The sequence below is a fragment of the Candida pseudojiufengensis genome, assembly GCF_024610245.1.
Source record: "Candida pseudojiufengensis strain CBS 10847 chromosome Unknown scaffold6, whole genome shotgun sequence".
Taxonomy (NCBI): Eukaryota; Fungi; Ascomycota; class Pichiomycetes; order Serinales; family Debaryomycetaceae; genus Lodderomyces; species Lodderomyces pseudojiufengensis.
In genome coordinates, this window is record NW_026261522.1 from 712,650 (window position 1) to 738,140 (window position 25,491).

The window sequence follows — 25,491 nt, forward strand, 5'->3', positions numbered from 1 at the left end:
TAATAAGTTTTATGTAATATTGTATGTACCTGTATATAAAAAGATAGTCATCACTTAAAACAAGTTACACAAAAAAAATTATTTTTTTTTTTTTCAAAATTTCTTTTTCTGAAACAAAACTTTTTATCGTTTGTAAAGTGATAAGGTAAACGATCGTTATGCTTACATATATATGTTAATGTAATACTAGGAATTGAGTTAATTCACCTAATCAATTGAGTTCTAGACTGTATCAATGCCTTAGATACAGTGTTTTGAAATTTATCCCATTATGATTAGATACCATTGACTAACTATAAAATATTTATTATCTACCCCACCAAATCTGACTCTACTTTTTTTTTCTTTTTTGATCTTGTGTAAGGCGATAAAAGAAAAAATAAATTATATTTTGTTTAAGCGGCTTACTTATACTAAAAACCTTTCAATAAATAATAATATTTACATTTTTTATTTTAAGACATTAAATTTCTGAGACCAACTTCAGACAGTTTCTATAAACGTAATGGATGACTCTTGATAAAGAAGAGTTTCAGACTTTTTGCCATCCTCCATGTCTCACTTAGACTTCTTCTTTTACAATTGACTCGCGTAAACTTCACCCATCATTGAAGTCATGTTTTTTCAAAGTGAAACTATTTTGTTAAGAAAAGTTCAATTGACTTTAGCCGACTACTTCACTTTGCTTCATTATTTAATTTATACTTTTTATCTGTGAATCTTTTTCAAATTATTTGGATTACATTACAACCAATTGCTAATGGCTAATGTTTTATTAGACCTTAAAGCGGTAGTTCAAAATTTCTTTTATACAGTTAAGAGCCAAAAATTTCAATTGTAAGTATTATAACAATAGACCTTAATTTATTTCGGAAGTAATTGACTATTTAAACTTTTTATTGTCTTGACTCTTTATGGAAATATATATATGTATCTCTTATCAGTATATTGGTCCTTTCAAAATTTAAAGTTACGCTTTCATTTACTACATGATCACATCGCGAATCAAACTTATTTTTTTATTTAAATTGTCCTAGTTTCAATCATCAACATAAAGCACAGTAAATTTGATGTAGTCTAAGGGATATGTTAGATGGAAAGACGTGTTATGTTAAGTAGTAGTAGCGTGTTGGTCATTATATTGCTAATCTCTTACTAGTAGATAAGATAGTATGCTTTAATGACTTCTTTACTTATCATGTATTTCTTTTTGAAACTAATTTCAGACAATATAAATTTTTTTATTTTGAGACAAAGATAAATTTCTTTTTAAGTATGTGTATGGTAGCACATATACTGCATATACACTTTAAAACAGCATAAATACTGTATATAAACATCTATCTGTATCATATCTTGTAATCATCTCATGTACATTGTTTTATTATTGTTAAATCTAAAACAAAAAATTTTTTATAAAAATTGAATCATTTTTTTTTATTTTTCATACTAGACTAGTATCATCTAGTGATATTTATCCTACCTAATTAAATAATTATAAAACCCTTTATGAATAATCATTAAAAATTTATTTATAAAAATAAATCTTCTTCTTTTCTTTCTTTCTTATCTTGAAATCTCCAACTTTTATTTATTATTAATCATTCGATTTAAACATACAATTTCATTAAAAACATATATATACTACTCAATTGACTATCAATTACAAATTTAAACATATCAATTACTTCTTATAAACATATAATGTCTTTTTTGTATCATCCAATGAGTTCATTACCTTATAGTAATACAAATAATACCACAAATAATCAATTACTAATACCCAATTGTCCAACACCAAATAATTTTGAAGATCAAATACCTAAAAATCATCCACCATATAATTTAGATTACAATAATGGAGAATTTTTAGATTCAAAATCATTAACTTCATCATTTGATTCAACCACCACTACAATTCAACCATTATCACCACCATTATCACCAGCTCAAAGAAATGTTGAATTAAATTCTATACCAATTCAACAACAAAATAAAAATTCATTATCATCATTAAAACCAACTACAAAACATTTATTACCAGCTTTTACAACAAAAGAAGAAGAATTAAATTCAAAAACGAATACCACCACAGATTCAAAAAAATTAACAAAACAATATTTAAACACAAATTCAGAATTTAAAATAGAAAATTTTAAAAATTATAAATTATCAATAAATATAAAACCAAATAAAAATTATTATCAAAATCAATTTGAATTTTTAGATAAATATTCAGATAAAGCAAATCAAGAAAGAAATAGCACCACAACAAATTTTGCATTACCCGTTAGAAAATACAAAAAAAGAATTAATTTATTTTCTTCTACTGATGATGAATATTCAGAAGTTGAATCAATAAGAGGTACAAGATCAAGAAGAACTCCAAAACATTTTGATAATTCAGTTTTTAACTCAGATTCTGAAAAAGCAAACAATGATAGTGCTTTATCAACTCCACCACCAAAGAAAAGAAAAACAATAGTTAAAACATCATCATCACCATCTATCCCCATTGCAATTCAACAACAAATGTTAATTGATGAATCAATACCAGATTATTCTCCCAATGCATTTGAAACATTACCTGAAAATAATTCAAAATGTCTTAAAATAGAATGGAAAGGTCAACCAATGGATTTATCAAAAGATCCAAACTTACATAAATATAAATTACATCAATCTGAAATTATATTAGCTTCAATTTTAAGATTACCTATCGCGGTATATATGGATTCAAAAAGAAGATTTTTTTTTGAAAAAATTAACAAATTAAAATTAAGTAAACAATTTAGAAGAACTGATGCTCAAAAAGCTTGTAGAATTGATGTTAATAAAGCTTCTAGATTATTTGCTGCTTTTGAAAAAGTTGGTTGGTTAAATGATGAATTATTTAAAAAATATTTATAATTGGGAGAGAGTGATTTAGGTGATGGTGTCAATAAATTTGGTCTTATTTTTATTTCGTTATTATTACATATTGGTTTAGATTGGTTTTTTTTTATTTAAATTAGATTTTTATTTCATTTATATATTTTACATGGGAAGTATCTTTAAAATTTATTATAATATTTTTTGCATTATACATACATTTATACATATATTTATTCATCTTTGGGAAAAAGGTTTAGAAAAAGGGTTAAAAAACAGGTTAATATGGCATAGGGACAGAAAATAGGGTTTATTTTCATAATTTTTTAGATTTTTTTTCTTTTTAGCATTAGAAATTGATAAATGTATATTTTATTAGACTTCTTTAATTTTGATTAATGTGGTTGTAGATTTATTTGACAATTCATCGAAAAAGCAAATATCTTCACATCTAAACATCAACTTTCAAAATGACCAAAAGTGATTTTGATTTATGTTGTTGTAGATCTATTCGACAGTTCATCGAAAAGCAAATATATTTACATCTAAAATGAATCTTTTGTCATTTTGAACGTTGATGTAAAAATATTTGCTTTCCGATGAGTTAGAACTTAATCTCTAGTGTTTAAGATTGATCCTTCCTTGTGTTTATTATACTCTTTTTCCATAGATAGATTTAAATCTAAGATATTATATTGAATAAGTGTGAAATTTGATGAGACGAGCAAAAGCTATACTTTAATATTTTTCATTCATTCCATTCAAGTCATCTCTAATCTCTAATTGTGTCAAAAAAAAGTTAATACTCTTGTGATACAAAATTAAAGTTATCTGATTTTTTGATTTTTTAATCTAAGCGCGGTAGATGGAAATTTGAATAAAATTTTTTTAAGAATTCCATTCTCTATTGCTTTTCTTCTCTTCAAGACATTATACTCCGAAACAGATAAACCTCTAATGTTCAATATAATACTAAATCATGTTCAAACTCAAATGTCATCAAATTTACACCTCAAAATCTCAGGATTAATGGGATCAACATCATTAGCATGTTGGATAGTTTTATTAATGCCTCAATTAATTGAACAATGGAGATTAAAATCAGCAGAAGGTATTGCTATTGGATTTATTTCAATATGGTTTTTGGGGGATTTTTTTAATTTAATTGGTGCTTTATGGGCTCATTTATTACCTGAAGTTATATTTTTAGCTATTTGGTTTTGTATAGCTGATTTTTTAATGATTTTTAGTTATTTTTATTATACAAGAATTTATAAAAAGAAGAGTCCACATCATAAAAAGCATCATTCTCATCATCATTCTCATCTTGAGGGAGAAAGAGAATTTATTGATGTTAATGAATCAACTCCATTATCTTCAACTGAATCATCACATAGTAGAAGAAGAAGAAGTTCAACTTTAACTGATATTGCAATGGAACCTCAATATCATTCAATATTTGTAAAATATATTTTACCTATAATATTTGTTATATCATGTGGTACAATAGGATTTTTATTATCAAACCCAAACAACTCCGAAAATCAACCAGTTGATGATTTACCTATAGAAAATCCAATAAAATTAGGTCCACAAATAATGGGATATTTATCAGCATTTTTATATCTAGGAGCTCGTATACCACAAATTTTACAAAATTATAAAAAAAAATCAGTATTTGGTTTATCATTATTGTTTTTTTTATTTTCAACTTTGGGGAATTTAACTTATGCTTTACAAATTTTATTTTTTAGATTTGATAAACAATATATCTTGCTTAATTTAAGTTGGTTATTAGGAAGTTTGGGAACAATATTTGAAGATAGTATTATCTTTATACAATTTTATATGTATAGAGATAATGTAGTTAGTAATGATGATGTTGATGAAGAGGGACGTTAAAAAAAAGAACTAGATAGTAATTTCTAGATTATAATGTAATATAGCATTCACATAAAATAAAACATATTTAATGTAAAAGAAGATTTTATGTAACAGTCCTGGACACACAACTATTTGTCCGTTTATTCGTTATTGAATAAAGTTTTCGTTCGTCACGGCCGCTCATACTCTATCAAGCTCCATACTACATTTGTCTGACGTAATTATTAAAATATATTAAAACAGATTATAAACAATCTACTTGAAAATCCAGACAAAACTATAATTAATAATAATTAAAAAATAAAAAAATTCAACCCAAATAATAAACGTAAAAGAAATATAGCTAAACAAATCACATACTTATACTCAACATAACCAAATTTTCAAACTTCTCAACTAGACTATTAATGTTGAGTTTTATTATCAAATTCTGAATATTTTGGAGGTGCTGTAACCAATGAATTATTATTATTTCCAGAATTACTACTATTTTCATTAATAGCACCATAAGCAATTTGTCCAGTTCCATTAGGTTCATTTCTTATACTTGTACGTTCATTTCCACCATGATGACTATCGTGATGATGATGATGATGATGATGGTCAATAGGAGTTTGATTTTCTAAATCATTTCTATAAACATAATAAATTTTTTGATTTTCATTATCATAATAAGGAGGATATTTTGCAATAATATACCAACTATGAATTAAGCCTGGAAAAAAACCTAACATACATAATAAAATATTTATAAATGAATCTGTTGAACATATTCCTCTTCTTATCCATACTGGTAATGGTGGGAAAAATATTGATAATATTATTAAACAAAGGTCAGAAAGACATAAACACATTTTTTTGTATATTGAAAAACGAGGGTTGCGTTGTATTTTTGGTAGTTGTTTTAGTTGTTGCTGTTGAAGTGATAGTCGTAGTAGTAGTTGTAGTAGTGATAGTTGTTATTGTAGTAGTTGTTGATTGGTGCCGTTTGATTTTAGATAACCATTACATAAATTTTTATATTGATCGGTTTAAAAATAAGAATTTGGATGACGTATTTTTTTGCCCACGAGTCGTGACAATATATTTTCAGTCACAAGACAAATACTATCCGATACTTTAAAGATTCATTTACATAATGTGTTATAATATTTGTATCGCCATCAAATCTTCAACACTTGAACAAAGTCACTCCTTCATCAATTAAATGTTTACTTGAACCAAATGTCAACAATTTCATTAAATATTACATATTTAACTCAACAAAAAAAAGTTACAATAAGTAAATCTCAAACAATTTCTCAATTAATATCACAATGTTTAACAACCTTCAAAATTGATTCATCACAATATAGTGGAGATTTATATCACAATGATAAATTACTAGATTCAGCTACTCCAATAAGATTAACTAACCTCATCAACAACTCAAAATTAAATTTTAAAATTAAAAAAATTGATTTAAATAAATTAATAAATGTTAAATTTATAAATGATAAAGGTTCATCAATAAATAAATTTACAATATCAACAACTTTAAAACAAATAGTTGAATCATTTAAATCACCTGTGAAAAACACTCAATTAAGAATTTTAAATCTAACTATAGATTATACAAATTATGAATCAACAACATTAGGTTCAATTGTTGGTAGTTCAAATAGTGTAGTTATAAGATTAGAAGAAATAAAATCAAAATTGGAAATTGAAAAATTAGCTAAAAAACAAGAAGAAGCTAATAAATTATATTTACAACAAGAGATCGAAAGGAAAAAAGCTGAGGAAGCTAAAGCAATTGAAGATAGGAAAGAACAAGAAAATAGAGAAAAATATGCAGATACTCATGAAACTTTGAATAAAGAAGAAGAAAACGAAGATGTTGAAATGGCAGACGTGGAAGAGTCAAATACGAGAGAACCAGCACCCGAAACAACACCCATTTCATACACCGCAGATGCCCCACAACAACCTTCACAATTAGAATCAACACAAACAGAGTTAACAGAATCAACAGAATCACCTTCATCATACGTATATAAAGAAGAAGAATTTAAAGAAACTCCACAATTATATGTCCCATCACAATCATCATCAAACTCCACAAACAAAGATCAATCTCCAATATATCAAAATCCAGAAGAAGATTATAATATGACAGTAAATCAAGCAAAAACTTATCAAAATGTAATTAGAAATTCAGCAAAAAGAAACAACCCAAAAAAAGAAACAAAAAAACCAACCAAATATCTTATAAGAATTAAATTCCCAGATGGTTCAATATTACAATTAAATTTTTTAAAAGATATAAACACTTTAAAATTTGGTCAATTTTTAAAAAAAATTGATGAAATTTTATTACCTGAATTTTTAAATAATTATAATTTAAAATTAGGTTATCCATCATTTAAAAAATTAAATCAATCATTCTCGAATAATAATGAATTATTAATTAATTTAGAAGAATTTTCATCAAATGAACAAATTATTTTAATCTGGGAATTAAGTAGTAGTAATATAAATCATAAAGGTCCCTTCTTAAATAATCAATCACAAGATTTAATTATAAAACCAAAAGATGAATTACCTGAAAGAAAATTAGAAAAATATAGAAAAAATTTACCATCTGATGATAATAATAATGAAAAAAGTCAGAAAGGTAGTTTTTTAAAAAATCCAAAATCAAGTTCTAATAATGATGATGAAAAGAAAAAATCAAAATTACCAAAATGGTTAAAAATGAATAAGAAATAGATATCATATACCAATAAAAAAGCGTATGAAAATAAATTTTAATTTGGATGTCTTGAGTAACTGGTACTTAAATAGAATTTATATACATGATTATATACATGGTTTAAAGTTGAAAAATTTGATACTACGCACTTTCAATTACTATGTCAATCGAATTTTGTTAGAGTGACTTCAGATTTCCCGAGAACCCGATGTTCCGTTTAATTCATATTGTAGTAACACTAATGAGAGATTCAGCTTTCATCGAAATTTAGCTCCTGAACTTAATGTAGCTGTCTTTGAAAGACTTCGTATTAAAAAATTTCGCCTGCGTTCATCAATTTCGACTGAATTTCATTCAAAAACTTCTGAAACCAATGATTATACCCCTCTTCAGCTATTTGATTTAGAGAACAATAATCAGAGGTTCACAAGGTTAAACATACATAAAAGTTGTGTTCACAATCTATCGTAGATCAATTTCTACGATAATTAGTAATCAAATACTTCGATTACCGCTGATAACCATATTATCAAAAGTAAACAATCTAATTGATCTAAATTTGGATCTACAATATTAGAACGTTTTATTACTGGCAAATGTTATAGCCGCACTGACGTCCATACATTATTGTCTTAAAGCCTAATTTTGTCACTCAATTTGTATGCGAAATATCCGTCCTCCGTTAGCGCTTAGTAGTTAATTAATTTTTTTGTATCGGGAAAGTAGACCCTATTTGAAATAATAATTATTGAAAAAAGCCCTAAAGATCTTGAACTTTTGTTTTGAAATGTCGAACTGAACCTCCATTAATTCTGTTATTGAACCTTGAATCAAACTTTGTTACGAACAATCAACGTTTTTAGGAATTTGTTGCTATGTTGTTGTTTGTATACTTTTTCTTATTGTTATCTCCATTCTTTAATTTGAAAAGTATGAGTCAGAATTAATGAAATTTTTAGTTAACAGAATTTGGTAGCTTTCATTTATTATTATTTATCTTTAACAAATAGAATAAATATACGAGTTCAATTATATGCAGTACTTTCTATTACTTACCCTTTTAAAAATTTTTCAAGTTTTCAAGTAGAAAAAAATTATTTAATCAATTGAAATCCCACTTTAATTTATTGAAAAATTTTTCAATCTTTTTTTTTTTTTCTTTTCTTCAACCAACAAGATTTATAACAACAACAAGTACAAATCAATAAATTAACACTACTACGTCAATCAAACTAATTACTTACTATTATAATATTATTATTTATTCCCCCATATTACTTACTAGAGCTTACAATTTTTTAAAAATGTGTGCTTAAATTTATTGTTGTTATTTATACACTTAAAAATTTATTATTTAACTATGCTATAATTAAATACTAAAGAAAATCAATCTCAAATATAAAATTTTGTTGATTTAACCTTGTTATTATTAATCCTAAAAGAAAAAATGTTGAAATAGAAATTCGTTTACATATCCCAATATGGAGATTTTAATACCTATACTACTACTACAATTATTGTTATAAAACCAAAAAAAAAAGAGAGTTTACATATACAATATCATATTAAACTATAGAATTATACTACTGCTACTGTTATTACTTATTATTACTACAAATTTTTAAATTATTTAAATTATTAGTTAATACTTATTACTTATACAAAGAGAAATGTCTGCTACTACTACTACTGCTACTACAATTAATAAAATTCAAAAAGATTCAATCCCAATGGAATCTTTTGAATTAATTAATGACAATATGACTACTACTAAATCAAATACAAATTTAGAAACTGAAAAAGGTTATGCATCACCTTTTCAAATCCATTCAAGTGTTTTGGATTCCGTCTTCAGTACAAATTTAGATGGAAAAGATGCCATGATTGATCATACTCCTATGTTTGATGAATTAGATTTTATTGTTGATGGTGCTAAAGTGAATTCTAAAGAGGATTGGGTTGCATTGTTTGATGAAGATGTCATTTTCAATACGGTTGATGGTGGAGAACAAGGTGAAGAAGAATCGACCGATATTGTTAATGAATTTGATGCTCCAATTTTATCTTTAGATGCAACAAATGACCAAGGTATCAACAATGAAGGTATATTTGATGATGAATCATTATTACCACTTTTAATTGAACCATCTCCAAATGGTTTATCAGATGAAACTATATCTGCTGCTACTACATCTGCTTCAAGTCCAGAGTTGGAATTGGCCAGTACAATTGCTACAAGTATTGTTACTTCATCAACAAGTAATAAAAGACCTTTTGCTGCCGTTGATGATGATGAACCAAATTACACAACATCTAAACATAATCATACTCAACAGCAACAATTGTTTACTCCAAATCCTTCATCAACATTACCAACTCCTCAATTAGATATGAAAAAACCATCAAATAAAAAATCAAAAGTTGATCATTTAGGATGTGTAACTTATTCTAAAAAACAAAGATCTCAATCTTTACAACCAATTGCATTTGATGAAATTGAAGATAGTGCTGCATTAAAAAGAGCTAAAAATACAGAAGCTGCAAGAAGATCAAGAGCTCGTAAAATGGAAAGAATGACACAATTGGAAAATAAAGTTGAATCATTGTTGGATGAAAATACTCGTCTTAGAAATCTTTTGAAATCTCATGGAATTTCATGTTGAATTGAGTTTTGTTTTTGTTGATATTTAGTTAGTTAGAGTTTATAAAAAAATAAAAAAAAAATTGTTTTATTTTAATTTTATTTATTGTAGTATTGACACCTCATCCTTTTTCATCGATATGTATGTTGAGTTACCACTAGATGACATTGATAGTGAATAGTTCATTAAATCATTAGTTCAGCTACACACTGAGAGAGTAGATCTGAATCCTTGTATTAGTGGATAACTGTCGTAAATATTGCGACAATCAAAAAATGGATTTTTGGCACTTGTCATTTTAATTATTCTCCAAAGAACGTCCTAATCATTGTCGAACTTGAATACAACAAGACATACAATTAGTACAAGTATCTTTTTCATAATCAAATTTCATCATTAAATGAAATACGACTACATTTAAGTTAGTATAGTGGGTATCGGGCGATACTCTCTAATGCAATTGCCACAGCATATGATCTGTTTTTTCGTCTTTCTTCAGAATATACCAAGTCGATCGAACGTTGGAATCTTTATCAATGGAGAAGGTTGAATCACAAAAAGATCAATATATGAAGCGATTGTTCAATCAACTTGTTATATTTAGAAGGAATACGGAAGATTAGGAAATGCAGCGGCAATTATATTAGAGAAGCATGGCCCAATAATCAATTTCACTATGACTTATACCCTTAAAATTTAGACATCAAATTTGGTGATGCAATATTCATAAATCCAAAATATTTAACCATCATAGCAGATGTAAGAACATAGAAATTGGCTTCATCTTGTGTTGAAAGTATATCTACAAAGTATTGTATGTTCTAGTTACAAGGAATACACAAACATCTATCAGTTTTTAAAGAGATTTATATTTATATCTCACTATAAGTAGCTAGAGACCCATTGTTCACCTAATAGATTTTTTGAGCAATGTTAAATATACTATCGCCTAATAATTACAGGGATGGAAATTATATATGAAAGTGAAACATAAACTACTAGAGTTCCATTTTCGTGTACAATTTCCATACTTAGAAACATATCCTATTTTTTTTAAGTATTTATTTAAACAAAACACATAGTACATAATTTAATCAAATGATTCATCTTCAACTTTATCAATAACTTGTAAAAAATAATAATAAAAAGCAATAATATCATAATGAGATGAAATGTTAATTTTTTCATTAACACTATGAACTCCACCACTTTTAGAACTAATGTTTCCAGGAATATATCTATAAATATTTTTTGTTAATTTCCAATAATTTTTTGTATCTGTATTTCCTGTTGATATAAAAGGAGTTATAATAAAGGGATCTTGGGTTGTGTTGGTGGTTGTGGTTGTAGAAGTGTTTAATATATTTTCATAAAAATATCTTAATGATCCTCCAAAAATTTTCCAACTTTCATTTTGAGGAGATACGGGAGCTGGTTCTAATGGTTCTATAGTAGTATATTTAAAATGACCCTTTTCAGTAGGTTCAATTATTGTTTCATTATTTAAAATAAATCCAAAATTATATTTCTTTGCAATTATTTCAATTAAATTTTTATAATGAAGTACAGTTTCTTCAACTGAACTTTCAATTGCAATTCTTGTGTTGACTAACATTGAAACATGTTCAGGTAATGCATTAGCTTTTACTCCTCCTTCAATTATATCAACAGCTTGAGAGGTTTGAATTAAATATTTTGTTTCAATTTTAGAATTTAAATATTCAATAACTCTTGCGTTCGCTTGGGGATCAATTTGAGATTTTAAAATATTTGATTTTAAATTTTTTGAAATATTTGTATGTTCTGCTAAACAATATAATTGAGACATTACAGGGTTCAGTTTAGTTAAAATTGGTTTAAATGGATTTGATTCAATTTCATTAATTAATTTTGCAATTATACCAATTGATGTATGAGAATCTGGAACAGACAGATGTCCACCAATACTAAAAATTTCAATTTGAGAATTTAAATGACCCTTTTCACCAGATGCAATGAATACAAAATTTCTATCATTTAAATTTTCATACCCTGCTGTACCTTCATCAATAATTTGTAAGAAATTGTTTTCACCATATTGACTAATTAAATGATTTGATATATGTTTTGCTCCTTCTCCTGCACTTTCTTCATCATAACCAAATGCTAAAATTATAGTTCTTTTTGGTTTAAATTTATTTTCTTCTAATAAAAATTCAATTGTACTTAATAATCCAATTAATAAATTTTTACAATCACATACACCTCGACCAATTATAAATCCAGTTTTGTTGTCAATATGACCATCAAATGGGGGAGAATCCCATTTATTTAAAGTAGCTTCTTGAACAGGTACAACATCTTGATGAGCAGTTAACATTATTGGTTTCTTTTTATCATCAGTTCCTTTCCATGTATATACTAATCCTAATTTATTAATTTTTTCAACTTTTAAATTTTTATAAATTAATGGATATGTTTTTTCTAAGTAATGATGAAACCATAAGAATGGATACCATCTTTTGTCTTTTGAACCATTTCCCACTGGATCTTGCATATCATCATAAATTTCAGTTGGTATTTTTATTGAATTTTGAAATCTTTTATTTAATAATTCATGAAACTTATCATCTTCCAAGATATATTTTATATTATCAGGATTTGTAATATATGAATTTGGATTGATTTTTTCAAGAATTGGACATAATGATTCATCAGGTACCTTTAAGTTTAATAAATTGTTATTATAAACTGTTTTACCAAATATTGATGAAATTATAAAAATGAATAATAACCAAAATGGTATTAACCAACGATTATATTTTTTCAAAGATCTTTGATTGTTATGAATTGGTAAATCATTGTTTAACCAATTCTTGTTCAATGTTTCTTTTTCATTCAAGTCGCCAAACATTGTCAATTGAGTTGATAAGTTTTGAAAGTTTTAGGGAGTTCCATTTGGGACTTTTAAAGTTTATATGAATTTTGAATTTATTGTTTAGTTCATTTAAAATCATAATTCGGAATTTGATAATGAAAATTCCGTTTCCAATGTCGGGTTTTAAATTCACGCTAAATGTTGATATTAGTACTGTATATTGTCTTATCTATGTCAGTTTTAGGTTATTGTCAATAATTTATTTGCGTCATTGACTCAGAAATTTTCAAATTGTAAGAAGAGTAATTTTGATTAAACATAAGATGTGAATCTTGTAGTTACGAGAAATTTGTTGGTGGCGATAAGTCGAAACTTATTAAAAACTATCTGCAATCAAATTTCACCTATGAGATAACCTCGCTTATTTTAATTCGTTTCTTTTTTTTTTCAACGTCTGATGGATGTTTGACAGATCGGGAAAACAATTTTGAGTTTTCTGTCTTACGATAACAAAAGTATTTGATAACTGACAATCAAGACCAAATCATTTGAGAACTTCTCCCATTAAGAATTCTTAATATCAAAGGAACTGTTTCTCCGTTTTATAAACTATACCTAACTTATCGGTTCTATCACCTTCTTTACATCTCTCTTTGGTTATCTCTCTCTATCTCGCAAACTCTTTCTCTTTTTTCAAATCTTCTTATGACTCAAGTTGCAGACTAAGATTAAGATTATTAGTCATTTTGTGTAACAAATTTTTATTTGAAATAAAAAAACGGTGATTCTCTCACCATTGAAGAAATTTTTCAAATTTTTCAAAATAATTCTAATAAGAAGGTTAGTGAAAAATATACACAACAAACCAACCACACTCATTTTAAATAGACAACCTCGATAGATCAAAACTCATCAGTCAGTATGTGTGGGATTTTTGCATGTTATAGAGTTCAAAATGTTGAAGAATTTAAACCAAAAGCATTACAATATTCAAAATTAATAAGACATAGAGGACCAGATTGGTCAGGTAATATAATATGTAACAAAGATACTATATTATGTCATGAAAGATTAGCTATCGTTGGTTTAGATGCTGGAGCTCAACCAATAGTTTCACCAGATGAAAGATATACTTTAGCAGTTAATGGAGAAATTTATAATCATATACAATTAAGACAACAATTTAAAGATTATAAATTTAAAAGTTTAAGTGATTGTGAACCTATTATACCATTATTTGAAAAATATGATATTGATGCTCCAAAATATTTAGATGGAATGTTTGCTTGGGTATTACATGATAAAAAAGAAAATAGAATAGTTGCAGCAAGAGATCCAATTGGTATAACAACATTATATTTAGGTAAATCTTCAAAAACCCCAGAAACAAGATATTTTAGTTCAGAATTAAAATGTTTAGTTGATGAATGTGATTCTATTGAAGCATTCCCACCAGGTCATATATATGATTCAAATACTGATAAAATTGTAAGATATTTTGAACCTTCATGGTGGGATGGATCGAAAATTCCATCACAACCAGTCGATTATACAAAAGTAAGAGAAACATTAGAATTAGCTGTTAGAAAAAGATTAATGGCTGAAGTTCCTTATGGTGTTTTATTATCAGGTGGATTAGATTCAAGTTTAATTGCAAGTATTGCAGCAAGAGAAACTCAAAAAGCAAATGAAGAAAATTTAAAAAATCATCATCATAAAGGTATTGATGCAAATAAAGAATTATCTGGGGTTGATAATTCTGGTTCATTACATTCATCTGCTGGTTTTAATCAATTACATTCATTTGCAATAGGTTTACCTGGAGCACCAGATTTAATAGCTGCTGAAAAAGTAGCTCAATATATTGGAACAATTCATCATTCTCATACTTTTACTTTAGAAGAAGGTATTGATGCATTAGATGATGTTATTTATCATTTAGAAACTTATGATGTTACAACTATAAGAGCATCAACTCCAATGTATTTATTATCAAGAAAGATTAAAGCTCAAGGTGTTAAAATGGTATTATCAGGTGAAGGATCAGATGAAATTTTTGGTGGATATTTATATTTTGCAAATGCACCAAATGCTGATGCTTTCCATCAAGAATGTGTTCAAAGAGTTAAAAATTTACATTATGCTGATTGTTTAAGAGCTAACAAGTCAACTATGGCTTGGGGTTTAGAAGCAAGAGTTCCATTTTTAGATAAACAATTTTTGGAAGTTTGTATGAATATAGATCCAAAAGATAAATTAATAACGAAAGATCATATTGAAAAATATATCTTGAGAAAAGCATTTGATACAAAAGATAAACCATATTTACCAGATGAAATTCTTTGGAGACAAAAAGAACAATTTTCAGATGGTGTTGGATATTCATGGATTGATTGTTTAAAAGATACTGCTGAAAAATTAGTAAGTGATGAAGATATGAAAAATCCAAAACCTGAATGGGGTGATGATATACCACAAACAAAAGAAGCTTATTGGTATAGATGTAAATTTGATAAAATGTTTAATAATTCAAAAGCTGCTGCTTCAACTGTTATGAGATGGATTCCAAAAGCTGAATGGGGATGTCATGCTGATCCAAGTGGAAGATATGCAGCAACTCATGATCATAAAGTAGATGGTAAAGATTAGAAATTAGAACATTGTTTATAGATTTAAAAAACTTGTATATGTATGTACATTTAAAAAGCTAATTTAATAAAGAAGAATAGTTTGTTTCTTTTTTATATACATTTTTATTAATCCAACTTAGTTAAAAATTTTTCAACTTCTTCACGATCTCTAATCAACCAATTTTCGTTAATTTTAATATTATCTAAAGCTTGCTTCAAAGCTCTTTCAAATCCATGAATATCTCTACTTTTAAAAAAATTATTAATTTTATCTAATTCAAATTGTAATGAATAATTTCTTAAAGTTATTTTTATAAATCTATCAAGTACAACCATATTAGTTGACATTATTTTATAAAAACTTGAATCATAATGTTGTAGAAAAAAATCTAAAAATTTATATTTAGTTTTAGAATTTAAACTTAATGGTTTTCCTAAAAAGTGTGAATCCATTGGTGGAAGAATTTTAGGATCTATCAAAGAATTTAATAATTTTTCAATAAATTCAGGATTTATGGTTGATCCTAATGCAGTTAAAGCTAATTCTCTAGAATCTAATGATGTTGGATTTGTGACTTGTTTCATTATTTCATTAAATTGTTCTTGTGTGAAATTAGAAGATGATGCTATAGCTGTATATACAAATAATCTTAATGATGGATGAATTGTTGTTGGGTTATTAAATAATTCAAGTGCAAATTCATAAACTTTAGGAATATCTAGTCTTCCAGCTTTTGTTAAAATTTCAGATCTGAATTTAACTTTTAAAAAATCTGAATCATCAATTTTATTTTTTTGTAAATCTTCAATTATTTCAATAGCTTTTTTTGAATATACATTTTGTAAAAATGTTTTTATTGATTCATTGGAATCTTTACTTGTAAATACATTAGCAAAATTTCCTAAATTTTTTCCTAACTCTAACCATACAACATAATCATCTTTTAATTTCGGTACGATTGTATTTATGAATTTCAAAAATTTAACAGTTGAATTATTACCTGAACATGCTGTAGCCGCAAAATCAGCAATAATACCTACTTGATCCCTACTTGAAAATTCTTCAAAATATGGAATCACATTTTTTTCCAAAATATCATCGGAATATTTTACTCTATAAACTCCTGATGTATCTTTATTAATTTTAAATTTTGAATCACCCAATTGATAATTCTTATAATCTATTTCGTATTTATCAAATGAATCAATTCCTATGGAATTCTCACTCAATATATTTAATGGAATCCACCATTTTGATTTAGTATCTTCTTCACTAACATCACCACCATTCAAAAATCGTGATTGACTAAATTTTAAACCATCTTCAAAATTTCCCACATTAACAATAGGAAACCCAACTTCTTTAATCCAAGTATTCATTAATTTATCAACAGGTTTCCCACTAACTTCACTTATAGCATTCCATAAATCTTGACTTGTAGCATTACTATATTTATTTGTTTTTAAATATAATGCAACACCTTTTAAAAATAAATTTGTACCTAAATATTTCGAAATCATTAATATTGTAGAAGCTCCTTTTAAATAACTTATAGCATCAAATACTTGATCAATATCTAAAGCATCAACTACTGGTACTTCAATTGGATGAGAATTTCTTAAACCATCTAATTCTAATGCTTGTTCTAAACTTGTACTAACAAATTCACTAAAAATATCCCATTCAGGATATAAATAATCAACAGCTGTATAACCAACCCAAGTTGCAAATCCTTCATTTAACCATAATTCATCCCACCATTTCATAGTAACTAAATTACCAAACCATTGATGAGCTAATTCATGAGCTACAACATATGCAACTTTTTGTTTATATGATGGATCTGATTTTTCAGAATTATATAATAAAGCAGTTGATCTATATGTAATAAGTCCCCAATTTTCCATAGCATTATGAGAAAAAGAATGAACAGCAATTAAATCTAATTTAGATAAAGGATATTTAATTTCAAAAATTTTTGAAAAATAATCAACTATTTTAGGAGTAATTTCAGATGCTAATTTTGCATCTTCTATATAACCTCCTTTTGTAGTATAAATTCTTACTGGTAATGGTTTACCATTATAATTTTCTTTTGTAAATGATTCAATATATTCAAATTCTCCACATGCCCAAGCTAATAAATAAGTTGACATAATTGGAGTTTGTTCAAATTTAACTTGTTTTAATCCATTTTCAATTTCAGTTTCAGATTCAACTGGAGTATTACTTAAAAATGTCCAATTAGAATCACCAATTATTTTAACTTTAAAAGTAGATTTTAATAATGGTTCATCTAAACAAGGAAAAGCTCTTCTTGCATCAGTAGCTTCAAATTGAGTACTTAACATATATTTTGTAACTCCTTGATCTTCATAACTTGATTTATAAAATCCTGCCATATTAGTTTGAATAATTGCATTATAATTGATTATAACATTTAATTTTCCTGATTCAACAGTTTGATTAAATTTAATTATGAAATATTCTTTTGATTTATTTTCTTCAATTGAATCAATTTTAATGTTATCTCCATTATTTGTGACTTTAATATCTTCTTTTGTTACAGATATATCCCTATAATTTAAAATTAATTCATTAGTTGGTTGTAAAACATCTAAATCAATAGATACTTCACCTTTAAACGTATCATTCTTTAAATTTATATCATAAATTGATAAATCATAATGAATTGGTTTTAGATTTGTTGGTAATGCCTCATAATACGGTTCTCGTAATTCAGAGGCACACATCTTTGAAACGTAGAGTATAAATGAAATTTATGGAGAAAATAATTTGCATCAAAATTGATCTGTGCCTAATTTTAAAATGAGACATTCAAAGTGTCTCTTTTTTATTTCTCCGACACGACAAGAAAAAATATCAATATGAATAACTTTTGTTTGAAAACATTGGTGAAGTTGATATCAAAAGTTCTTTTGAAGATCTGGTATCAATGGGGGGTTTTAGTGAGAGAAATTACTTTCATTTCAGCAAGTACGTCACATAATATCAACAACCTTCCTGCCACTTTAATGCAGTAGAGGTTTCAGTCTTTGTTTAAAATAGCTAAGCAACTGCATCCTCATCACTAAAAGGTTCCGATTCTAATCTTACCTCGGAAAGATGGGATTATGGATTGTTGTGTAGGAAAGTAGATTAAGATATCACCAATATCAACAAAAACTTATTTTTGACAAACTTTTGGATTACCATTAATTATAAATTCATTTCCATTAAACTTGTTGAAAACATTCAGTTTCTGCCAACCTTTCAAGATATTTGGTACCATCATTGATGACATTGAAAAAGAAGAATTACAACTTTGAAAATATAAACTAGAGAAAGTTCAAGATGTATCAAAGAATGCCGGATAATGTTGTTTGAACATATTTAACAGAGGTAATTTGGTCTGTAAATTCTTAAAAATTGCCCCTGTTTCCAATAGGAGATGATTTTCAACTTCATACATGCTAAGTTATATTTGTTTAAATATGCTGAAACAATATTATCCAGTTAAGATAACAAGCCCAAAACAATGTCAAAGACAAATCGAATCAAATTCAATAATTTTGTTTATTAAATTGTTTCTATATATTAATATATATGATTATAATTTACTTGAAATTACACTTGAATCCCTATTTTTATTTTTATTAGTTATATCAATAATATAATTTAATTTAATTTCATTTGTTAAAAATGATTTTTGATCATTTAAATGTAATAATTGTTTTAAAAATTCATTTAATATACCTAAATCCTTAGGATTTAAAATTTGAACAAATGCCTTAGTTTTAGCTTTATTTTTAAAAATTTTAATTAAATTTAAATTATTTAAATAATATAAATCTGATACTAAATATTGTTTATTTATTGATTCTAATGATTGAAATTGTGATTTCTTTTTTGATTGATCAATTATATATTTTAATAAACCTTTTGTTGTTGGATATTTTAATTCATCATCATCTAATACAATTTTTGAATGTTGTCTTTGTTGTCTTGATGCTGCATAAGAATTTGATAAATTATGAGTCATTTCTAAAATATTTGAAATTAAAACAATATATGATTCCATAAATGGTTGAGCTAAATTTGCAAATAATTTAACATATTGTTGATCAACAATTTTATAAGAATCTATATTTTGATCATTTGTTTCTTTTGTTATAACACCAATATCAACTAAATCATTTAATATATAATTTAAATCATTTTTTGGATTTTCATCATAATCAAATAAAAACTCATTTTTCAAAAAACTTGTTATAACATAAAATAATTTACCAACTATAATTTTATTACAATTTATATCATTATCTAATAATAATAAGATATACATTATAATACATCTTTGAATAATTAAATGAATTGTTAAATTTTTATAATATAATAATTCTATAGGTGATTCAATTTTAATTAAATTCAATTTATCATTAACTTTAATATATCTAAAAAATGAAACAATTTCAAATTTTATAACACTTATTAAATCATCATCTGAAAATTCTAATAAATCTTGTAATATAATTTTATTTGTATTGGAAGATTCATTTTCTCTTAATAATTCTTTAACAACAATTTTTAATATAGGTAACATTTCATCAATTGTAAATAATGATTTTTGAGAAAAATAATTATAAGCTTGTAAAGCTAAACCAATAATTGAAATTTCTGGTATAAAAGAATTTCTATTAACTTCATGTAAAATTTTAAAACTTAATTTTTTTAAATTAACTTCTTTTTCATCTTTTACATCATCATTATTTATAAATTCACTTAATGTAAAACTTTCACCTAATTTAACAAAAATTTTTCCAGTTAATGTTCTTTTTGAATTATCATTAAAACCTTGTTTATCATAAATAATTTTATCTTCTTTATGATAAAATGCACTTGTTGCAACTCCTAATATACCAAATAAATTTTCTTGAGTCTTGTCATCACCTTTTAATTCTTTTAAAAATTGATCATTTTCATAAACTCTTTCATAAGTAACAGCAACTGGTTGAAATAACATATCAAAATTTAATTTATGTTCTTCATTTCTTTGTTTTAAATATATAGAAACTAATGATTTTATTATACCATATTTTGGTAATAATAATTTTCCATCTCTTGATCTTGTACCTTCAATAAATACTTCAAATGGGATTTTATTAACTAATATAAATTCAATAACATTATTTAAATTTCTTTCAGTATATAATTCATTATTAAAAGATCTTGGTATAAAAATTGCACCTAAATTTTTTAATAAATTTCCAACTATTGTAACATTTAAATTTTCTCCTGCTATAACTGTTGGTATTGCCATTGAAAAACGTACACAAATTAAATGTAAAATAATATAATCTAAATGAGATTGATGAGATGGAGTCCATATAATTGACATTGGATTTTTTAAATATTTTTTATATAAATTTGATAAATCATTATTTGATACCCAAACTCCCTTTGGAAATAATTTATTCATGATTGTCATAACTGTAACATAAGCAGATCTAACAAATTGATGAGATGCAAAAGTTGGTAAATTAATTTCATTATTTTGTTTGTAATATTTAACCATATATTCTTTAACTTCTTGAAATCTTTTTTTAAAATCTGAAGCTTTAATTAATTTCATATTTAATTCTTGATTTATTAAATTATAAATAATTTCATCTAATTTTTTATCATCTTTTTCTAATTGATTATTTATATGATCTTTAAAAGTTTTTTTAAATTTATCTGAATGTTTATTCATAAAGTATCTATATTCATTATTTGAATAAATTTTATCATAATTTTCTGAACCTGTAAAAAATCTAAATGCAGAATGTAATATATTAAAAGATTCATGTAAAGTTTTAACATTATTTGGTCCATCAATATAAGTTTCTTTATCAATTGGTAATGGGAAATTTAAATCAATTGTTGGATTAATAAGTGCATCATCTAAAATATTAACATCAAAATCTGCATTTGAAATATCTTGTTGTAAACCTGATGCAATTGGATTTGAATCTGGTGGAGGAGTTGTAGTATTTGTATTAGCTGTCATTTTTAGGAAAATTTATGCAAATATTAAATGATGATATAAAAAGTTGAAAAATTAATAAACAAATGAAAAAAAGCAAAATTAATTGTTCAAAATTGAAATTAAATTGAAAAGTGAAACTAAATGCTAATATTATCTAGAATTTATGTTGGAAATGAAAAAAAAATATGAAAATGAACTAAGTCAAATTATTGTCCAATTATTTGTAAAATTGTGATGATAAAAAGAAATGAAAAATGTCAAAATTGAATAAATATATTTTAGTAAAGGTTTTTTTTTGGATGAATTTCAACCTTCGAACTGACTGTCTTTTGATTGAAGCAAGTACTCAAGAATTTGAATGGTGTTTAGCTATGAGTATATTGTCAAAACTTCTTCAAATTTCTTCGAGAATTGTAAATTTGTTGATTTGATGATATATATAAATTAATTTAATTTAATTTAATCTCCTGTATACAATCTTTTTTTTTGTTTTTTTTTTGTTGGGCAGATAATTATTTAATTCCCAAAACAGTAAAATATTAAATATATTTGTATTAACTACTATAGAGCTGCTTATCACTTTACTTAAACAATAGAGAAGGTTGATTAATTAGTTGATAAATTTATAAATCATATATCGAGATTCAAAGAAGTTAGCGAGTTTAAAAACTGTCCATCGCATTGCATTACTTCAACAAACAAAGTCATTCAATTTAATTGATTGCTTCAATGGAACTGAAGTATTTAGAGAGATGAAACGTACGTTGTATGTACTAGTTACTTCTATTTAGTGATCATTACCAAGGTTCATTTACTACTTTAATTAGATGAAACGCAATTTTGAAACCCCAATTTTTTTTTTTTTCCCCTGGGATTAAAAATTATTTAATTAGACCAAAAAAAAACCAAAAGAAGATTAAAGAAACAATCTCATAAGTCATTAGATAATAATCACAAATTTAATGTAATAGATTCATATTAGATCTTATCACAAGCTTAAAAATTTACTTGATAGTATTTAATAAATTATACATCTCCATCATTCAACATTTAAATTAATTAAAGTTGAAGTTTTAAAAAGTGTGAAAATATAATATTTTTCCATATGTCCATGAAATTGGTCTAGCTAAGTTTTAGTTGTTTTAAAAGATAACACGTTTTCACACTTCTAAATCTTGATCAGAGTTCATTCAAATTACAACTTCACTTATATTCTCAAGTTCATTTACCTGATGATTTACCTAGGTGACTTTTCCCCGGATTGAATGTAATTCTCACACTGAATTTAAAACTAGATTTTGACTTTGTGCCAACGAAAATCGATTTCATCCTACTATGAAGGATTTTGCTACTTGCCATACCTTCATGTAAATCATATATCGACTGTGAACAGAAATGTAGTTCTAATGTCCGTTTGTGTGACTTTTGGATTATGTATTAATTTATATGTTTCATCTTTTATTGTTAATTAAATCTGAAACACATACATTAATTGATATTTTATTTTTGTGTAACTAAATTGTTTTTGGTTCATCGGATTTAACAAAGATCTAATTGTTTACCCCACTTTGATCTAGGGGTGCATGTCTGAAACTATTAATTAATTGTCCCTGATGGCTATACTATACTAGGATGATATTCAATCTACGTTGACAAAACATCTTTAACATTTGATTGGCCCTGAAAGTGTCTTTATTGCTTTTGCATAGGTGCAATAAAATAAAAAATAAATTGGATCAAGTCAAATATTATATATATTTGAGTTTATTTTCTTGGAAATAGTTAATTATGAATCACAATGAATTGGTTGATTATTTGTACTTTTTGGTTCAACAAAGACAACAACAAGATATTGTTAATTCGATTCTCTTTCACTCCTACAAGAGTAGTTACTGAATAAGCTTTCAATAGAGATCTAATTGGCATTCGTGCCTCAACCTGAGATCAGACTATGGAACTTCTGAGCTTCTGATAAATAGAAAATCATGCGTAGCTATTTCGAGAGTTAGGATAGACCTGACCTCGTCATTAGAATAATACATTTCCAAAAATCAAAAGAATTTATAAAAAGTTTTGAACTTGATTACTATCAACTAAGAAAACTAACTTTCATCCTTACTTCCTCTTGATACTTGAATGTTCTTATGGGTGAATCTACGAACCTAGATCTCAACAACATAGTAACGTTGTATGTAATGCCAAAACTTACCACATTAGAACAGAACAATAATCAATTCGTAGCCAGTTAATTGATAGTTGTCATATGTAAAACTCTTCGTTATATGAAAAACTCTTCGTTTTTAAAATTTTTTTAATTTTGTAAATGTATCTACTCCAATGATAGATCAAAACAGTTGCAGCACTCGATTATACATTCATGAAATCTGTAAGAATATTTTTTGAATATTAACTATTTAAAAACTAACTATGTTAACTTCAAAATTAAAATCATATAATTTTTCGTCAGCGCCACATGATCGAAGAAGATTGGATCAACTTTTCTTGCAGGAATCATTGTAGTTTCAATATTTTAGTATCAAATAAATCATTCGATTCGAAATTTGTTCAAATTCTTACATTTTTTAGATAGATTTAGTTGCCAAAGTTGATCGGTATTCAAGCAAGTTTCAATTTTTAACAATAGTAAACACTCTGATTACCATCTTAATCACTATCATAATGGAATGGTTCAATAACATGGTAATCTCCTATTTGTTCCAAGGTTGTAAAAGATGATACAACCGGTGTATATCTGCTATGAACATTTCTTTTAAAACAATTAACGATACTACTTTCTACTCTTTCCTTTTCAGAACGATCCAATAAATCAACTAAATTGAAAAATCTCAATTTATATTCTTCCAATGTAGAATTACCTTGTTTTAATCTATCAAGTTCAATAATTATTCTTTCTTCATGATCTTCTCTTTTAAATTTTTTTTCAAAATCTTCAATAAATTTATTCATATTATATTTGATTTCAGGCTTTTGTTTTGGTAATCCATTAGCTTCTCTTTCCATTTCTTCACCTACTCGTTCAAGAGCTTTTAAAGCAGTAGCATCTTTAAAATATTGTTCAACCCAATTTAAAGCAGGACCAACAACAAAACATTTAGCAATTTCTGCAATAGTATAATCATCAAAATACTTTAATGTTCTATAATTATTTATAAAAGCCATTGCCATTTGGTCAATAACAATATTTATATAAATTGAATCAATATCCGGATAACCAAAGAATAAAAATATATCGGGTTTAACAAGATAATCTTTATGGGTTGAATTATATTCTCTTTTTTTTCTTTTTACCTTTTCAAATTCATTTTCAATAACTTTTGGTCTTTTAACTCCACCTAATTTTGAAGAGTATCTTTTATTTGAACTTGATTTTGTAGAATATCTTTTTCTTGAATTGGTAAATCTATTAGCCATTTTTTTGAGAATTATTCATTAAATGAAGGAGTAAGGAGTACTTAAGGACTCAAATTTTTATGGATGTTTGGATTGTATACGAAATCTTATTGAAATTTAACAAACTCTTTTATAATCAGTTGATTGTTGCCACTAATGTTTGAGTGGATCTACGTGGATTTGATGAAACAAGTAATTTAATATTGATAGCTTGTTAGATTATCAGTAAAATGATTGGAAACGATGTACTAAATTTGTAAACAAATGTAGTATCTAAAACTGAGTTGTATTGAGGTTGGTACTAAATTAGTCTAGATAGTTACTTGATAAAATCTGGAGAATCTATAAAAATTATTACGACTTTTAATTACAGTATTCATTTTTTTGCGACATCCAATAAAATTTTATAAGACATGGATGATACATAATATGT

General features: G+C 25.8%; 10 protein-coding genes across 10 annotated transcripts; 5 read left to right on the top strand and 5 right to left on the bottom strand. All coding sequences in view use genetic code 12, as the record gives it.

Moving 5' to 3' along the window:
- Positions 1-1,704: 1,704 nt before the first annotated feature.
- On the top strand, positions 1,705-2,910 carry KGF55_000403 (uncharacterized protein; the record flags this gene model as incomplete). Its single annotated transcript, XM_051758919.1, has 1 exon — positions 1,705-2,910. One exon carries the CDS (start codon positions 1,705-1,707, stop codon positions 2,908-2,910), a length of 1,206 nt encoding a protein of 401 aa, XP_051617141.1.
- A 918-nt stretch (positions 2,911-3,828) lies between these two features.
- KGF55_000404 (uncharacterized protein) lies at positions 3,829-4,773 on the top strand (the record flags this gene model as incomplete). The annotated part of the gene is made up of 1 exon (XM_051758930.1): positions 3,829-4,773. The coding sequence occupies one exon, from the start codon at positions 3,829-3,831 to the stop codon at positions 4,771-4,773; it is 945 nt and encodes a 314-aa protein (XP_051617142.1).
- Positions 4,774-5,159: 386 nt separating this feature from the next.
- KGF55_000405 (uncharacterized protein) lies at positions 5,160-5,609 on the bottom strand (the record flags this gene model as incomplete). Its single annotated transcript, XM_051758941.1, has 1 exon — positions 5,160-5,609. The coding sequence occupies one exon, from the start codon at positions 5,607-5,609 to the stop codon at positions 5,160-5,162; it is 450 nt and encodes a 149-aa protein (XP_051617143.1).
- Positions 5,610-5,979: 370 nt separating this feature from the next.
- KGF55_000406 (uncharacterized protein) lies at positions 5,980-7,506 on the top strand (the record flags this gene model as incomplete). The annotated part of the gene is made up of 1 exon (XM_051758952.1): positions 5,980-7,506. One exon carries the CDS (start codon positions 5,980-5,982, stop codon positions 7,504-7,506), a length of 1,527 nt encoding a protein of 508 aa, XP_051617144.1.
- Positions 7,507-9,159: 1,653 nt separating this feature from the next.
- Positions 9,160-10,152, top strand: GCN4 (amino acid starvation-responsive transcription factor; the record flags this gene model as incomplete). Its single annotated transcript, XM_051758964.1, has 1 exon — positions 9,160-10,152. One exon carries the CDS (start codon positions 9,160-9,162, stop codon positions 10,150-10,152), a length of 993 nt encoding a protein of 330 aa, XP_051617145.1.
- A 1,069-nt stretch (positions 10,153-11,221) lies between these two features.
- KGF55_000408 (uncharacterized protein) lies at positions 11,222-13,024 on the bottom strand (the record flags this gene model as incomplete). The annotated part of the gene is made up of 1 exon (XM_051758975.1): positions 11,222-13,024. One exon carries the CDS (start codon positions 13,022-13,024, stop codon positions 11,222-11,224), a length of 1,803 nt encoding a protein of 600 aa, XP_051617146.1.
- Positions 13,025-13,909: 885 nt separating this feature from the next.
- Positions 13,910-15,637, top strand: ASN1 (asparagine synthase (glutamine-hydrolyzing) 2; the record flags this gene model as incomplete). Its single annotated transcript, XM_051758986.1, has 1 exon — positions 13,910-15,637. The coding sequence occupies one exon, from the start codon at positions 13,910-13,912 to the stop codon at positions 15,635-15,637; it is 1,728 nt and encodes a 575-aa protein (XP_051617147.1).
- A 107-nt stretch (positions 15,638-15,744) lies between these two features.
- On the bottom strand, positions 15,745-18,372 carry KGF55_000410 (M1 family metallopeptidase; the record flags this gene model as incomplete). Its single annotated transcript, XM_051758997.1, has 1 exon — positions 15,745-18,372. The coding sequence occupies one exon, from the start codon at positions 18,370-18,372 to the stop codon at positions 15,745-15,747; it is 2,628 nt and encodes an 875-aa protein (XP_051617148.1).
- Positions 18,373-19,229: 857 nt separating this feature from the next.
- On the bottom strand, positions 19,230-21,668 carry KGF55_000411 (uncharacterized protein; the record flags this gene model as incomplete). The annotated part of the gene is made up of 1 exon (XM_051759008.1): positions 19,230-21,668. The coding sequence occupies one exon, from the start codon at positions 21,666-21,668 to the stop codon at positions 19,230-19,232; it is 2,439 nt and encodes an 812-aa protein (XP_051617149.1).
- A 2,643-nt stretch (positions 21,669-24,311) lies between these two features.
- On the bottom strand, positions 24,312-25,079 carry KGF55_000412 (uncharacterized protein; the record flags this gene model as incomplete). The annotated part of the gene is made up of 1 exon (XM_051759019.1): positions 24,312-25,079. One exon carries the CDS (start codon positions 25,077-25,079, stop codon positions 24,312-24,314), a length of 768 nt encoding a protein of 255 aa, XP_051617150.1.
- Between the last annotated feature and the right edge of the window lie 412 nt (positions 25,080-25,491).